Source organism: Lissotriton helveticus, chromosome 3_1 (genome assembly GCF_964261635.1).
Source record: "Lissotriton helveticus chromosome 3_1, aLisHel1.1, whole genome shotgun sequence".
Classification (NCBI taxonomy): domain Eukaryota; kingdom Metazoa; phylum Chordata; class Amphibia; order Caudata; family Salamandridae; genus Lissotriton; species Lissotriton helveticus.
The window spans coordinates 1,028,676,687-1,028,695,660 of NC_136061.1; the positions used below are offsets into that span (position 1 = coordinate 1,028,676,687).

Below are 18,974 nucleotides of genomic sequence, written 5' to 3' on the forward strand. Positions count from 1 at the left end.
ATGTAAAACCTTCTCCGCCTGAGTTTTAGGATCCAGGAAAAAGGTCTTGAGCTTGACAGGTTGATTGATGTGGAATTGGGTCGGCACTTTTTGGATGAATCTTGGGTTGGTTCTAAGCGTCACAAAGTCTTTAGAGAATTGTAAGAAAGGCTGTACAATGGTGAAGGCCTGTATCTCACTGACTCTGCAGGCTGAAGTGAGAGCCAGTAAGATAGCCACTTTCCAAGTTAGAAACTTTAGCTCTGCCTTGTGAGTAGGTTCAAAAGGCCTTTTTAGAAGTTGAGACAGAACAATATTAAGATCCCACTCAGGAGGAGGAGGGCGAACAGGTGGAAAAGCTCGGAATAGCCCTTTAAGGAATTGTTTGATCAAAGATGATGAACATAAGGATGGTTTGTTGGAACTCTTCCTGATTCTGGAAATTGCCGCCAGATGTACCTTAATGGACGAGAAAACCAATCCAGCCCTAGCTAAAGACAGTAGATAAGGAAGGATGGCTTCAGGTGGAGCTTGAATTGGATGAACATTATTTTCTCCACACCAGGAACAGAATTGTTTCCACTTAAAACGATATGTCCTGATGGTACTTTGCGCACGGGCCTGTGATAAAATCGCCCTGTAGTCTGAGGAGATGTTAAGATCCTTGAACTCTAGGAAGTCAGGAGCCAAGCGTGCAAGTGCAATTGACACTGTCGGTTTGAGACGAAGTGGAGGCTGCTGAGAGAGTAGAAGGAGCTCCTGAAACCAAAACTGTCTTGGCCAACGGGGTGCAATGAGGATGAGAGTGCAATGTTCCCTCTTCTTCTTTTGCAGCACTTTCGGAATGAGCGGAATCGGAGGATAAGCGTATGCAAATATTCCGGACCATCTCATCAAAAGGGCATTTCCTCTTGACCCCTGTTGAGGAAACCTGCTGGCATAAAACAGGCATTTGCTGTTCTGCTGCGTGGCGAACAGATCCAATGTTGGTGTTCCCCATGTTTGAAAGATCCTCTCCACTTGATGTTGTTCTAGCTCCCATTTGTGACAGCCCGTGAAAGCCCTAGAGAGTTCTGGACGCCTTGCACATGTTCTGCTCTGAGGGATATGCCGTGGCGTATGGCCCATTCCCACATCTCTTGAGCCTCCAGCGACAGGGTGAGAGAGATTTCGGATCTCCCTGTTTGTTGATATAGTACATGCTGGTGGTATTGTCTGTGCGCACCAGCACGGACGAATTCGCAATCCTTGGAAGGAAGGCTTGTAGGGACAGAAAAATGTCTCTCAGCTCCAGGCTGTTGATGTGTTTCTGCCGGTACTGACGAGACCACCGTCCTTGAATCTGAAGGTCCTGAAGGTGTCCTCCCCAACCTTCCACGGAAGCGTCCGTAGTCAGGGTAAACTCTGGTATGTCATGGAGAAAAGTGAGGCCCGGTGACAAATTGTGCGCCTTCGACCACCAAAGAAGGGCTTGCTTCATCCTGGATGTTACTTTGATGCGGTCGTCGAACGATCCGTCGACTTGCCTCCACTGGCGAAGTAATTCCTCCTGCAGAGGCCTCATTCTGAGTCTCGCCATAGGGATGAGGCTGATTGCAGACGAGCACATCCCTAGAAGGGAAGCAAATGTTCGAACTGAAAGTGACCTTCTTGCAAATATTTGTTTTGCTAGTTTTAACAGTTTGTTTTGCCACTGCATATCTTAGGTATTTGCGGTGTTTTGGGTGAATAGGGATGTGGAAGTTGGCGTCTTCCAGATCCAGAGAAGCCATAAAGTCCCCTTTGTTGAGACAATTCAGAATGTCCGTCAGCGTTACCATGCAAAAACTCTGTTTCTTTAGATATTTGTTGAGCTTGCGCAGATCTAGTATTGGACGCTACTCTCCTGAATTTTTCTCTACGAGGAAGAAGCGAGAATAAAATCCTTTCCCTTTCTGAGAAGCTGGAACTCGTTCTATCGCATTCTTGTGTAGCATCTTTAAGGCCTCTTTGAAGAGTAAGTGAAGACGAGGGGGAGGGGGACCCCTGGGCGGCGCTGTTGGTGGTTTCTGCAAAAACTCCAGAGTGTGTCCATTCCTGACAAGATCCAGGACCCACTGATCCCAAGTTATTTTCCGCCACTGTTGGTAAAAGGCGGAAATTTTGGCGCCCACGGGAAGGGGAGGATGAATAACTGACGTCCGGCAAAGCTCATTGGCGCTTGTTGGAATCACGCCCTTGATTGTTTGAGCGCCGTTTCCCTCCTTGACGAGAGAAACTACCAGAGGCAGGCTGTCTGTAGGATGATTGATAGTACGGTTGTTTGTACTGAGACTGGTACTGTCGATTTTGCTGGTTGGAATAATTTCCTCTGGAGGAGTAACCACGGCCTCTTGCTCCTCTAAAGGACCCTCTCTTGTATTGCAGGGTACCTAGGGATTTAACTGTGTCTGTATCCGTTTTAATTGCAAGCAAAGCGTCATCGATGTGTTTTCCAAAAAGGGAATCCCCATCGTACGCCATGTCCAAGATTTTGGACCTCAGGTCTGAAGGTGGTAGCCCTGAGCCAACCTTGACGCCTGAGGACTGCTGCCCCCGCCAATTGCCTGAAGTTGGTGTTTGAAATATCAAGGGCGCAATCAATGATTTCCGAAGCCGCCCTTTCACCCTCCTGCACGATCCTGCGCACCTCCTGTTGACGATCCTCAGGGACCAGATCAAGGAACTCAGACAGATCTGACCACATCTGTCTATCATAACGGGCCAAAATAGCTAACAAATTATCTGCCTTAATGGAGGCTGCTGCATTTGCAGAGAACTTTTTCCCTATGGCATCTAGTCTCCTGCCTTCCTTGTCAGGTGGTGTTGAAATAGGAGCGGAAGGGTTCTTGGACCTCTGTTGCGCTGCCTGGGAGATGACAGTCTGGTCGAGGGTGTCCTATTAAACAAGATGGAGTATCAGATGGCGCACGATAATTCTTCTCAATTCTTGGAAGGACTGCCGGAATGGAAGCGGGCGTTTTCATGATGTTGAGGCCCTCCTTCCATATGAAATCAATAATGGGGATAGCTCTGGTAACTCTGCGATACCCCTCCTTAAAGTCATGCAAAAAGCAGTCAGACTGCTCAACTGTGACAGACAATTGAAATCTATTAGCCGCACGTTGCATAATATTATGAAATCCGCCAATATCCTCAGGCGGAGAATCTGACGGGCGTGGCACAGGCGGTGAAGGCATAGGAATGACATAATCCTCCCACGGATCATTAGGTGTATTATCCGGCAATTTGCCCTCTTCCCTGCCATCATCCTCATCATGAGAAGAGGTATCCGTGTCACCTTGGGGTGTAGGGCCAGTATCCTGCCTTGGTGACAATGACGCTCGCGGTGAAGGAGGTCTTGGGACTTCAACTGGAGCAGGCGGCACACAAGGTGCAACTGAAGTTGGAGGAAATCTCTGGCGATAGTCTGCCAACATAGCTTGTAAGTCTTGAATTAAAGTAGATGGCAGATGACTTGTGTCCTCTGATCGAGGAGGTCTGGTATGGGGCGAATGATATGGCGTTGACAAGTCTTCATTTGCATAATGCCCTTGGTCATCGTCCTCATCTTCCTCCTGACATTTGATATTTAATTGAGAAGGGTGACGGGCAACCCCAAAAGGTCCCTCATCCTCTTCACCTTCATCCGAATCATCCTCCACATATGTCTCCAAAAGGTGTGATGGTAAGAGTGGAGAAATGTGAGAGTAGTCTCGCCTCTGATAAGTTTTCATTTGGAAATGGGTATATTGCACCCTTGTCGGAGGTGTGCTGGGCAACAGATGAGCGGATGCCATTGCTTTCGTAGCAGTCGATGACGACGAACCCGTTGTCATTGGAATTATCGTCAATGGGACTGTCGACGGCTTTTCTGTCGACGAAACTGTCGTCGACGGTATTGATGTTGTCGTCGACGGGGCCGTCGATGGTGTCTCCATCGACGAAACCTTCGTCGATGGTGTCTTCGTCGACGACCTCTTCGTCGACGAGGTTGTCGATGGTGTCTTCGTCGACGAGTCCTGCGTCGACGGGACAGATGCTTTCGTCATCGGGGCCTTCGTTGACGGAGGCATCATCAACGGGACAGTCGAGGATGATTTTGACGGCAACTGGCCCTTCGTCGTGCAAGGTTTCACAGGCGACGACAACATTTTTGAAGACACCAGGAGAAGTAATAGACGAAGTGGTGACCGTAGCAGAAGAAGTTGAGGTAGAAGTCAAGGTAGCAGTATGAATAGACACCAGAGAAACAGTCTTAGTCTGGGTTGTACTCACAGTGGACGGTCTTGAAGGAGACGATGCACTCTTTGAGGGTTCTGAGACTCTTTGAGAGGGTTTAAGTTTTTTCCTCCTCTCAGGAGAAGAGCTCTCCCTGGGTCTGGCTCTCTTGCTGGAGGTAGAGGCCTTGTCCTCATCATCTGTGGAAGATGATTTTAACCACAAAAGAACCCTTGCCTCTCTATCCCTGATAGTTTTTGAAGGGAAGGTACGGCAAATCCTACAATCCTTCACAACATGTGAGGGGTGCAGACAATAGACCCTCTTCTTATACCAGGTTCCACAAGCCTTGAAAAGAGCCTTCTTTTCGGACATTTTGAAGAAAAAGAGACAAAAACTGAGTAGGCACTCAGGGAGACTCCCTTACACACGAAGTGCGGTGAAAATCTGAGGAGAACTGCCTGAGCTAGGAAGGTTCTAGAGGGTGAGGACAGCTGATTGGCTGAGGCTATTATTTCAGGTCTTTTTACATAATGAGGTAGATAGACTGCTAAGTTTTGGGCCTAGCTAGGCCTTTAGGCTTTGCCAGCCTACTACAAGAAATTTTTAGGCACTGCTATTGTATATATTTTACCGTGGGACTCCCGCCTCGACGATGGGGAATGATTCAGGCATGTGAATCTATGAAAGATACCCTAATACTGGATAACAAGAATGCCAGGTCCTGAGTGTGAAAGATACTCAGGAGAAACTGGAAAAACAAATTAGCCACAATAGGGTCAGAGTCAGGTCTTATGCTCCAGTCACTCTGCCTCCTCCATATCTTTTCCCCATGATCACTAAATCACAGAACAAAGAAAGCAAGGACACAAAGGAGGAGGATCATTTGAACATGTTTCCCAGGCCGGCCAATGGGGCTGAGGGTGCAACGGCTGTAACATCCTGAAATGGATGAGTGTCTGTGGGATGTCAGTAACTGGGGAACAAGGATGTAACACGTAAGTGAGTGTTGTGATTGACTGCAAAACGACCAGGTTGGAGGCTAACTTCACCTCTGTGGATCAGTCTAGAACATGTGCACGTTCTGCCCCCGGGGGTAGGGCTTGTTGGGAGGTAAGTCCTATGATCACTCTCGAAAGCTTAAGACAAACTGCACAGCTGCCTTCTACTCCTACCCCCCCTACCCCCCAAGTGATGTCGAGGGTCCATGCTCTTCCATACTTCTCCCTCAAAGGGACTACTCAGCAGCCAGATTAGAGTTATGGTCCACATTCTAAGGACCCCTTTAGGTTAATGAACATAAAGAAACAATTCCCCAACATTCCGGAAACTCAAACTCCATTTTGAGAGCAAATTCAGAGTGTGTGTGAGGCATTCAGTCCTAATTGGCCAGGTATAGACCTAATTGGCTAGGTATGAATCAATTATTGTGATTGATAGTAGCAAGTGAAGTGAAAGACAGACTGGTGGAGAATGCACCATGGCCAAGATTGGCCCCTGAGAATGATGAGGAGTTGAATGCAGCGAAGGATGCAAAGTCAAATTGCCTTGTGTGCTGTAGCCCAGAAGGACTGTTTTTAAAAATACCTCAAAGACAGAAGAGGAAGGTGCTGGGGTACTCATGTGAACTTTTGAGTCATTCTGAAAAAGCAAATTCAGTTGTCATGCCCCCTGATTTAATAGAAATGCGTTCACAGTTCCCATCTACACAGTGTCCACAGGGGTCAACAATGTGGGATTCATCAAATTGAGCCTGTAAAAGTGAAGGAGAACCCACAGAAAAAAAGCAAACCTGTACCCAATAAAACCAGTGGTAGAGGAAGGCATCTGCTCTTTAATAGCAGGTTTGATTATGCAAGGGGTTCTAGTACCGCTTATTAATTGATGCAGCAGCCTGATTGTCCCTATTAGGGGGTGGGTGACGATTTCCGCACCGCCGGCAGAGTTATGCCCACTCTGCACTTCGCGTAGAGCTCCGAAAAACTCAGCGAAGCGGTGTGGAGTTTTTCCTCTCGCACAACTCGCCAACGTTAAGTTAGTGAGAGTGAGCAAGGATAATCATATGCTAGACCACCTCCCAGCGAGTTTTCTCACGCGGGCGGTCACAGCAGGTCACTACCACTCATGTTGAGAAACCTGCTGCTCATGTTGAGGAAGCTGTCGCTCGAGTAGAACATCAACTCAAGCGACAGAAAGAAGCAGTGCCCTCTTCCATTGTGCGTGGTGCCACTTGCGTTGGATAAACTCCTGAAGCTAAAAAACAGCGCGAGTAGCGCGACTTACCACACTCCACCACTTGCAAGAGTTTTTTTGCCACTGGGCAGAATTCTGCATTGCAGAACTCCGCCCAGGTCTAGTTCTGATACATAAGGCAGGGAAAGCCAACGAGTACAGGTTGGTACAAGACATTAGGGCTAATAATAATGTGGTGATCCTGTTTTCCTGTGGTCCCCAACCCTGCTACCATTCTCTCCTGCATCCAAAATCATCTGCCCCCTCCTTAGAGTTGGCTAATGATGCCAAACATTTGGTCCCACTATCTTGAAATGGACCACAGATATGTTGGAACGGACCATGGCAGAAGAGTTGCAATTAAAAGGGGATAGAACAGATGATCAGGTGGAGGAGGATCTAAGCGAGTGGGCAGGTATGATGAGTCAAATAGTAGACAACCCTGAGTTGGATGATGACCGACATAATCTGGGATGAACAAGAGGAGAATGGTCCACTTCACAGAAATAAAAATGAAAATTATCAATATGAGCAGTTCTACTGCATAGCTGTGGCTGGGGAGAGCTGGAGGGATATCCGGAACAAATCCTGAACTGAGTATACTGCTGTGCATGGGGCAGTTGTTTTGCTGTTTGTTTGTTATTGCACTGTTTGGCAGTCCTGTTGGACTACACAATTAGAAATAAAGATGCTTAAAAAGAAATGCATATATTTTACTCTGTACTTCCATGAACAAAATGGATTTACATTTGAAGTCTTGGTACAAAGCAACATGGATCAAAACGGCCTATAGCCTATTACTCTTCAGTTTTGGACCCAGTCGCAGCTGGGCTCTCTCCGCTCTGTGGTGCTTGCCCCAAATATTTGAGGCTTCTTGAAATATTGCGTTGATTTTTCTGTTAACTACTGCTGCACCTCACTCTGATGTAACATCTCTCTAAACTAGACTGCGTTGGTATGAAATATTGTCACTGCCTGCCTCCCACAGCAGTTCCATCTGCTGCCCATGCCTGGGTTCTACCTCTCTAGTGCCCACCAGTGAGGATGGAGACTCGAATGACTGTTTTAACTACTGCTCATGTTACTAAGCCACATACTGATTTGACTGATCCACCTCTCAACGAATGTGAATGAACTAATTTTGTAGATGGATCATGATGAAATACTTAAGTTTCTGTTTATGCTGTTTGTATTGTATAGCAAATAGTGGAAATCTCCAACTTACCAACTGTGAAATCTGCCCATGTAGCAGAACTTATTGCTCTCATTTGGGCGTGTGTCCTAGCCAAAGAAAATACCGTTACCGTGTACAGAGACTCAAATTATATATTTGGAGTAACACATTACTTTGGGCTCCTTAGTATGTATAGAGGTTTCATGAACTCGACAAGTACCCCTATAAAAATGGACAATATGTTGTCAATCTTTTAAGTGCAAATGCTAGAAAAGGTGGCGAAGCACACTGTCCACTAGTACCATCGTGGCGACGTTTCAAGGTCCAATAACCTAGCCAATTCAGCTGCTAAGAATGCTGCATTGTCTAACACTGCTGATGTTGCTATGAATGTTGGTAGCTGATTTATTTCCTGCACCCACTCTGAAAGATTCATCTTAATTGCAGGAGCAAGCCACCAAAAATTGAGAAACAAGATTGGATCAAACAACAATGTAAAAGAGATCCGAGAGGGTATAGAAAGACAACACTGGGCTCGTGGTTGCACCGAAATTTCTACTCCCCAACCTCATCAGGTTGTATCATGGAGCAGCCTATGTCAGCAGAGATGGCATGATACGTGCCACTGCAACCCACAGGTATGTGCCCTTCCTTTCTTCCATATCTCACTTATAATGGCAATCCTGTGCCAAATGCTTGTCATACAATGTAAGAAAAGGAGTTAAGGCAACCCCTACTTCTCGCCCACCCCCTTTGGGGGGGGGGCGAGTGCCTTCTTGCACCTTGCACACCCAGATTGATTTAATTCAGGTGCCCAAATGTGCAAACTATTTCACTGTCCTTGAACTGGTGTGCATGTTTTCAGGATGGGTGGAAGGGTAGCCGTTTGGTTTGCACATACTGTTACAGTTGCTAAAAGGTTACTCCAAAATGTATGCCCAGATTCGGGGTGCCAAGCTTAATCAGTAGTGATTGTGTCTGTGGTAGTGCAGGCAGTTGTTAGGCCGCAGGGATTGGGCAGCATTTCTATTGTGTTTATTATCCCAAGTATGTAGGTAAAGTAAAGTAGAAAGAAATAGTGAGACCATGAAGAACAAGATAGCTAAGATGTGCTTGGAGACCCTATTAAAATGGCCCAATGCTTTGCCATTAGCTCTGTAATCCTTGAGAATGATCCCTTCCCAAAATACAAAACAGATCCCATCAACACCCCGTTTTTAGGTCGAGCTGACGTTGGAGCGCGAAGCGCTCCCGCCAGCGAGACTATAGTCACCTTCCTCCCTGTCAAGGGAGTAACAGCTGTGAACGAGCCCGATACAGACCTGGGCACGAGCCGACCCAGGTCTGTGAACGTGCTTCAAGGTTGAGCAGCTTGTGCACGTTTGTTGGACGTCAGGCGCTGCAAGCCCGCCGGACCAATTATCCTAGCATGAAACTCTACTTCCTGAGGCGCCGCAACAATTATCACAGCATGAGACCCACTTATCACAGCATGTCAACAGGCGCCCCAGGCTGCTGGAGCACTCAACTATAATTAATGTGCAGTTGAGTGCTCCAGCAGCGTGGGGCGGCTCTCTGCATGCTGTGATAATTATATCTTTGGGGCCTCATGCTGTGATAATTAGGGCGGCATGCTCTATTTGCAGCACTGAACATTTTCAAAGAAGGCCAAGCAGTGACATTCATTGGAGACACTCACCCTCACGCCCTCACCCCCTCACCCCTCACACACCTCCTCACCCTCACACACCTCCTCACCCTCACCTTCACACCCCCTCACACACACCCTCACATACCCTTACCAGCACAGCAAAACACAACACAACACAACACAGCACAGCAAAACACAGCACAGCACAGCAAAACACAACACAGCACAGCAGAGCAAAACACAGCACAGCACAGCACAGCAAAACACAACACAGCACAGCAAAACACAGCACAGCACAGCAAAACACAGCACAGCACAACACAACACAGCACAGCACAACACAACACAGCACAGCACAACACAGCACAGCACAGCAAAACACAGCACAGCACAACACAACACAGCACAGCAAAACACAACACAGCACAGCACAGCAAAACACAGCAAAACACAGCACAGCAAAGCACAGCACAGCAAAACACAACACAGCACAGCACAGCAAAACACAGCACAGCACAACACAACACAGCAAAACACAACACAACATAGCACAGCACAGCAAAGCACAGCACAGGACAGCACAGCACAGCAAACCACAGCAAACCACAGCACAGCAAAACACAGCACAGCACAACACAGCACAGCACAGCAAAACACAGCACAGCAAAACACAGCACAGCACAACACAACACAGCACAGCAAAACACAACACAACACAGCACAGCAAAGCACAGCACAGGACAGCACAGCACAGCAAAACACAGCAAAACACAGCAAAGCACAGCACAACACAGCACAGCACAGCAAAACACAGCACAGCAAAACACAGCACAACACAACACAGCACAGCACAACACAGCACAGCACAACACAACACAGCACAGCACAACACAGCACAGCAAAGCACAGCACAGCAAAACACAGCACAACACAGCAAAACACAGCAAAACACAGCACAGCAAAGCACAGCACAGCAAAACACAGCACAGCATAGCAAAACACAGCACAGCAAAACACAGCACAGCAAAACACAGCACAGAACAGCAAAACACAGCACAGCAAAACACAGCACAGCACAGCAAAACACAGCAAAACACAGCACAGCAAAGCACAGCACAGCAAAACACAGCACAGCACAGCAAAACACAGCACAGCAAAACACAGCACAGCACAGCAAAACACAGCACAGCAAAACACAGCACAGCACAGCAAAACACAGCACAGCACAGCAAAACACAGCACAGCAAAACACAGCACAGCACAGCAAAACACAGCACAGCAAAACACAGCACAGCAAAACACAGCACAGCAAAACACAGCACAGCAAAACACAGCACAGCACAGCAAAACACAGCACAGCCAAGCACAGCACAACCAAGCACAGCACAACCAAGCACAGCACAACCAAGCACAGCACAACCAAGCACAGCACAACCAAGCACAGCATAACCAAGCACAGCATAACCAAGCACAGCATAACCAAGCATAGCGTAATAAAGCACAACAAAACATAGCATAACAAAACATGGCATAACAAAACATAGCATAGCAAAACATATAATAGCATAGCAAAACATAGCATATCAAATACAACAAAACATAGCATAGCAAAACAAAGCATAGCAAAACATAGCATAGCATAACAAAGCATAACAAAGCATAGCATAGCATAACAAAACATAGTATAGCATAACAAAACATAGCATAACAAAACATAGCATAGCATAGCATAACAAAACACAACATAGCATAGCATAACAAAACACAACATAGCATAGGATAGCAAAACTAAACAGAGCATAGCATAACAAAACAAAGCATAGGATAGCAAAACAAAACATAGCCTAACAAAACATGGCATAACAAAACATGGCATAACAAAACATGGCATAACAAAACATAGCATAGCAAAACATATAATAGCATAGCAAAACATAGCATATCAAACACAACAAAACATAGCATAGCAAAACAAAGCATAGCATAGCAAAACATAGCATAGCATAACAAAGCATAACAAAGCATAGCATAACAAAACATAGCATAGCATAACAAAACATAGCATAACAAAACATAGCATAACAAAACATAGCATAGCAAAACAAAGCATAGCATAGCAAAACACAACACAACACAACACAGCATAGCATAACAAAGCATAGCATAACAAACACAACAAAGCATTGCATAGTATAACAAAACAAAGTATAGGATAGCAAAAAAACATAACATAGCATAACAAAACAAAGCATAGAATAGCAAAACAATACATTGCATAGCATAACAAAACATAGCATAACATAACAAAACAAAACATATCATAGCCTAGCAAAACATAACATACCAAACACAACAAAACATAGCATAACATAACATAGAAAAACAAAGCATAACACACACAACCACACACACAACCACAACCACGCACACATAACCACAACCACACACACAACCACCACCACACACAACCACACACACAACTATCTATCTATCTATCGCCCTCACTCTATCTGTCTATCGATCTATCGCCCTCACTCTATCTGTCTATCGATCTATCGCCCTCACTCTGTCTATCTATCGCCCTCACTCTATCTATCTATGGGCCTCACTCTATCTAATCGCCCTCACTCTATCTATCTATCGCCTTCACTCTATCTTATCGCCCTCACTCTATCGCCCTCACTCTATCTATCGCCCTCACTCTATCTATCGCCCTCACTCTATCTATTGCCCTAACTCTATCTATCTATCTATCGCCCTCACTCTATCTATCTAATCGCCCTCACTCTATCTATCTATCTATCTATCTATCTATCGCCCTCACGCTATCTATCTATCGCCCTCACTCTATCTATCTTTCTATCGATCTATCGCCCTCATTCTATCTATTTATTTAGATACTGATCGCCATCACTCTATCTATCTGTCTAGCTATCTATCGCCCTCACTCCTATCTATCTATCTATCTATCTATCTCGCTCACTCAATCTCTCTATCGCCCTCCCTCTATCTATCTATCGCCCTCACTCTATCTATCTATCCGACTCACTCTATCTATCGCATCACCACAGCATCACTCAGCACCACCACAGCATCACTAAGGGGCACAACAACATCACTATGCGCTACCACAGGATCATTGAATGCCACAGCATCACTAGTCGCCACCACAACATCTCTCAGCCCCACCACAGCATCAATCTGTGCAACCATTTACCAACAACTGGGTCAAATATGATCTCTCAATGTTTCAAGCTTTATTACAAATGTCACAAAAAGAGGTTAGTATTTCACTTCTGTTCTTGGATTTTCGTCACAATAAAATACACTGAACATATTCTTCACAAAAGTTATTTACAAATGTTTAAGCTATTGCCATTATAAATTACAATAACTTTTATTTAAGTATTAATTATTTAAAAAATTCAAAGCCATTGTTATTTGTAATATCAATACATCTAAGTCACGTGAATACAACACATATTGCATTACAAATGCTATAGGTGTCACAAGTTATAACTATTGGCATTGTAAATGACAAAGCTATTATTTTTGCTATTTTCAAAACCAACACATATATAAAAAATGTGTCATTTACAATACCAATAGCTCAAACTTTCCTAATGCGAGACCTTATGCATTGCAAATGCTTGTTTAGACTTACAGTGGTGCGCAGTCCTACAATATTCCAGAATGCGTATACAGTGTTTTTAAAATTTCCAGTCTCAGGTGTGAGCTACCTTACCTGAGTAACCAATCAAGGCCTGCCATTCTGTCTAGTTTGGCAACTAGATATACGTTCAGGTTTTCCAGAGGAAGAGTGCACTGCAGGCTTGTTGATGCAGACCTTATCATATCCTGCTTAGCACCAACACAGCTATCAAATGTCATGGTCTGGTTACCTGGATCCGTTGATCTCACGGGCTGCTCTACCTAGAGACAATGGTGCTCCTTCTGCTGCTTTATGGTCTACACCTGGCCCTGGACCAACGGCCAAGACTACTTCTGCTGCAACCTCATCACTGAACAGTAGACCAAAGCCTCTATGTTCATCTCGTTCGACTGCTCCACCATCACTGTGTGATGCTTCCCCACAGCCTCTCATCGCTATTGCCTCCATTGGAGGTAAGCTGCCTTCCCCTCCTAGATACTGGATCCCTTAGTGAGCCTGGAATGCTAATTTCCTTGCGGATTTGAGCATCTGCTTCATGGTAGGGTACATCCTGTCCGCAGAATGGGAATTATTCCAGGACTGAACTGTGCTGCACCTTCCTTTGCTTACTAGGGTGATTCCTACGTGTTGCTGCTGGAAATGTACAGACAGACCATTAACTCTTCTTCCTGATGGGTTTGTACATACAGACCTGTGAATGTGGGAGAAGGCATTGAACAGATTGCCCATCAGTTTTATTGACACTTGCCTTCATCTTTTCAATATTGGGCATAGGCTGCCAGAGTGCAATGGTGTCTCTCCCAGACACTGAAAAGTTCAAAAACCATTTCAACTATAATATATATGCCAGATGTGACTCATCTTGCAATGACTGAGGATTCCTTTTGGAGCACTGTGGAGCAAATGCTTCTGGTACTTATGTTGGCCAGAGCAAATGTGATTTAACCTCCTTTTGAATACAGTCTCAATGGAAAGTTATTTCTTACATTCCACCCCCAAGTAGGTCATGCATATTTCTTCTGTGGGTTGCAAGCCTTCCCATGGCTGCCCTTAGAATGGCGAGGAATTGTTATACAGGATACAACTCACCAGCAGCAAGACATTTTGAACATCACCGCTAGAATGAAACAGAGCAAAGCTGGCTGTCTTCACCACCTCTGGGGTCTTTACAGCTTTTATACACATACACAGAATTCCTGTTGCTTTAGATGAAATATGAAGAAATGCAGAAATATTAGAAGAGATGGCAAATTCGTTCACAATAAACAGTCCAGACGGCTGATCACTAGTGCCTTTACTAGGGTTTTCCGCACTGAAAGTGGGGGTGATGGACAGACTCATCATATGAAAGCAGGTGCCAGGGGTAGACACTACTTGATTTTTCATAGTAAGAGTCTGGTCCAGGCGAACGGCTAGATTTTTAATTATCGATTTGGGGGCAGTGATGTCTTCTTCACATCAAAGCCCATGCATGTGACATATTTTGCTAAACTACATGTAGCACTGATAGATAAGCAAAGATGAAAGTCCGAAAAAGGAAGAATTTAAAGAATCGCTCCGGAGAACCATTCACACGGGAACTGTTAACATTTCTAAGAGCAAGCAAATCATAATTTTCTATAATTGTACTGGCCAGTTTTAAGAATGCAGCAGTTAACGATAGCTACATTATTAATTCAAATATATCTTCTGATGCCCTACAATACATGTACTAATTTGCATACTTTTTTAAAAACAAATTAGAATTATTTAGCAATTATTATTCCTTTCATGCAGTCCTATTTTCTGAACTTTACAATAACCCTACCTCCACTCTGCCTTGTTGTGTAAAAAGGAATTGCATTCTTGTGGGAGTCTGCTGTCGCTTAACATTGATTCCAGGTTTGCAATTATCTGCTTGAAAGATGGCCTTTTCTGGAAAAGAGAAGACCAGACATTGTTACTGAAATCAAAAATGGCAGAAAGGAGTCAATGCAGTCATACAGTAAGTGGAACCGTCATAGTAGAGAGACTTGATTTCTTGTTCATACCTAAAAGATAGTCTGTTAGTTGAGAAGATGCGATGCACATAAATTTGCCTCTTTCATAAAACTGTGTGTGTGTGTGTGTGTTGTGTGTGTATGTATGTTTTCATATCGTATTTCTATAGCATAGAGCTGTACTTGGTCAAAGACAAGCATTAAGTTAACGAGTAACACAGGAGTTCATACCATTATTAAAATTCTGGCTCACAAGTCTATTCTTTCCTTATGATTCATGCCCATCCATGTGTTATTTTTAAAACATCTGAACAGTTAATTGAGGAAACTGCATGGCTTATACTACATAATCAATCCTATTTGTTGGAGGTGGGCTATGCACCGCACCACTGTGAGGGTCGCTCCTCTCATACTCTTCTTGTACAAACGTGATGATGAGGTCTTCTGGCCCTCTTACACTCTTTGGTAGATCTCGGAGAAAGCTCCTGGGACACTCACTTTATCAGATGTGGAATGGTAAAATGCTGGTCGACCATGAAAGTTGTTCCCCCTCGAGGTACCAGCACAAAGATACCTAATTGCCATTTGGTGCCAAAGTTCTGGGGCGGTGGACCTCATTTGCATCAGGTACCAATCATAGAGCTGAGGGAGGCTGACACCCTTGCAGGTGCTTCTGAAGTGACAATGATCTGCACCACCCACTATAGAGAAACTTGCCTCTGCATTGCCTGACCGTACACACGCCTACTGGAGAGTGGACACAGCCGATTTGTGCAGCATTGGTCAAGGAGTCAAGAGAATACACTGGTTTTAAATAAGTGCACGTTTTGTGAGCCTTCTGTGGAACGGCCGGATATGGTGGTCGTCCTATTTTAAAATCAGAAAGGGGAATTAAGTGTACCATTTTGAAAAGTGCAATTTTTATTGATGGGATCTCAGACAAAACAGAGGCATTAACACAAATCTAGATTCACAAGATGGAAATAAATACACATTCTTCCTTCGTGTTTCTTTTAATTATAGCATTGCTACACAAATTATAGTTGAAGCAATTAAAAACGGCATTTTAAATGTTAAGTGTGGAAAACATGCAGAACAATACAGCAGCTATTCCCAGGACAGATTTCAAGTGCCTCCTGCAGTCTAAAAACAGAACCTCTGTTTATTTCACAAGTTAAAAAAATACAAAAAGTATCTGAACTGCTGTCATCTACAATTACTGTTTTCCTTCTTAATTGGGAAAATATTCAAAAGAGATTGAAAGGATGCAGACTCCCTCCCCAGATTATTGCTGCCTGTATGAAAGGAGCCACTTTGCTGACAATGAACATTTTACTATCTCGTAAAGGCTGTGATTCTTTTTGGTGCATATCTCTTCCTCTGGGATCTTCCTAATATATTCACAAAATCTGCAAACATCACAATACATATTGGGTTGGCGTGTACATGCAATGGCCACACACCAGGGTCGGACTGGCCTGTAAGGCAATCAGACAGTGCCCGATGGGCTGGCCTGACAGATCAGTATGTGGGCCTATTTTTATGTCTCGCCTAGCGACACAGCGCATGCGCTGCTCGCCTTGGCAAGATCTATTGTCGTCAGTTTGTTGGCCGAAAGGGGACAGGAGTTGTGCACGCTTACGGCGGCGTTAGCACAACTCGGAGGACAGGAGACGTGCACGCGTATGGCGGTGTTAGCATGCGGCATTTGAGCAGGACGCGCGCATGGCGCTCTTTAACTTTCCTAGTTATGACATGTCCTGGCAAGACAGACTGGGTGAGGACAAGCCTGACAAATACGGCTCACACTTTGATTATGAAACTGGAATTGCTAAAGTAACCAGAAGAGGAGGGCCCGGGATGTGCCTCCTTTCTGTGCTTGATTCGAGCAATGTGGGAGGAGTGATTTCGCACCCTCCTGCAGCGGCCCTGCTGTGATGTCCTGGGCACCCGACCTTTCCTTTGATGCTGGATGTGGTGGTGGTCGAAACCGGACCGGAAGCATCCCCTGGACAGACCCTTCATCTGAATACATTGATTCACAAGTGGCATTTGTCTGGGACTGACCTCATTTATGTAATGCTTTAATGAATGTGCATTTCCCTTTTTGTCGTGCCTTTTCATCCTTCTAACTGTCTTACATTGCCTGATGTTACAGATTTCAAATGTGGTTCTAATTTGTTTAGCCTTAAGGGTTGATGTGGAGCAGTGAATGTCAACCCTGCCAAATTTAGCCTCAAGAAAACAAGTTACACAGGGAATGAGCCGGGATTCGGGAAGTTTCAATCTGTGTGACAAGAAGTAGAGACATGTTGGTGAGCCTTAATTTTCGGTGTGTCATGTTTGGTTGTTTCCTAGCGCAGCACTGCTCAAACAGTGCAGGTAAAGTTTGAGTGTTTCAATGTGTCTCCACACAGCACAATTGCACATGACGTTAAGTAAATATAGACATGTAAGTCTCATAGCTTGGTTAGTTCTCTGGGACCAGCCCCCACCTTGCTTTCTGTGTGCATGTCTTCGCATCCTCCATGGACAATGTGTACTCAGTGCCTGCTGTGGTCAAGGTCTGAACATAACGTAAACCGTGCAACACATCATGTTAAAATACGATAAGCTGTCTTCAAAATTAAACAAGCATTTGCAATGCAATAGGTCTCGCATTTATGCGAGTCTGAGCTATTGACATTGCAGGTAATAATGCCTTTTATTTTTGTTTTTGTTTTAAAAATGTAAACAAAAGGCATTGTTATTTACAATGCCAATAGCTTAAACTCTCGTAACTGCGAGACCTATTGCATTGCAAATGCTTGTTTTAGCAGCTGTAGGCCAGTTTTATGGCCAGATGGGCCGGTTTTTCCTCTTGATTTCCCTGATATTACTACTTTTTAGCCATTTGCTTCACTAAAGGGAGCCACTTTAATTTTGGTGCCCAAGCCTATTTTTTGTCCCAATTCGACCCTGCCACGCACTGAACTTTTTGTGGACAAGGGAGATGGGTAAGACGTGGCTATCATCTGGCGGGGTATGATGGTTACCAACTGTACAAAAACATTGATGCTTTGCATTTGCATGTAAGTAGAAAAGGGTCATTTTAGTTGTGGCCATAGGGGGGTTTGTAGAGAGCTATCCTGCCACTGCATTGTATAATGGTCACGTAACAGGCACCCCCCATGGCTGGGTGCAGCTTAGGGGACAACTAAATGGGAGGCTGACGCCGGTGTCACTCCCAGAACATACTACTAGAGTTTTTATATTATTTATGCTATGCGCTCTACTGGTGAGGTGGGTAGTCTTCTGCACCTTACAGGGACCTAGGTCGGCTTACAGGAGTTGGCCAGTGACACACAGCAAAGACCCAGCGTAGACAGACAGAAGTGGACCACAAATATGCTGCGAGGGACTGGGCAGCAATGCCTGGCCCAGATGACAGTCTCAGGCGTCTGAGAGTTTTTAAGTGGCAGATAGGCACAGGGAGAGGGACATTACAAGGAAAATGATGTTCATGTTTTTGGGGCCAGGATGTCCTCAAGGGAATACTGAAATATTATTTTTGAGATAAATGTTTCTGAAGGGTCTGCAGCTGGTGCACCCCAAGGCACTTGCATTTTTTCGGCATTAAGACAATTTCTTTAATGCACAGAAAGGTGACACAGCTACAAAATGTGAGGAAGCTGGGGGAGATGCATGAAAAGTTGCTGCCCCCAACAGGATATAAGAATAAGAGGCGTCTGAGGTTTGGGATAAGAGGTCAGTGGGCTGGGCCCCGTACTGTAGGGGAATTTCTACAGGGAGGAAAGGATAACCAGTGGGAAAGAAATGGGCAATTTCAAAGTACAGTCTTCCACACCAGCCACAGTCTTGCTACATACTGCATCCCTCATAAAGAATGAAGAGAGTATAGAATGGACATTCTTTGGCTAAGTGTTTTCTTCACTAAAGTCGCTTATTCACAGATGTACTCCTGCAAATACTAACGTGGCTAATGTCAGTGAGTCATTTGATTTTGACCCTCTGTATTTGCATATGATTTCCAGCATAAGTAATTTA

At 44.8% G+C, this 18,974-nt stretch overlaps 1 protein-coding gene across 6 annotated transcripts in view; it reads right to left on the reverse strand.

The window, feature by feature from the left end:
- MAP3K20 (mitogen-activated protein kinase kinase kinase 20) overlaps positions 1-18,974 on the reverse strand; it is a 1,120,268-nt gene that overhangs the window by 491,980 nt on the left and 609,314 nt on the right. For all 6 annotated transcript variants that reach the window (XR_013608752.1, XM_078681552.1, XM_078681553.1 and 3 more), the window contains one exon: positions 14,756-14,862. Coding sequence is in view for 5 of the 6 variants with exons in the window: in XM_078681552.1 (XP_078537678.1) it covers positions 14,756-14,862 (107 nt within the window). In the remaining variant the exon portion in view is untranslated. The remainder of the gene's footprint in view (positions 1-14,755; positions 14,863-18,974) is intronic.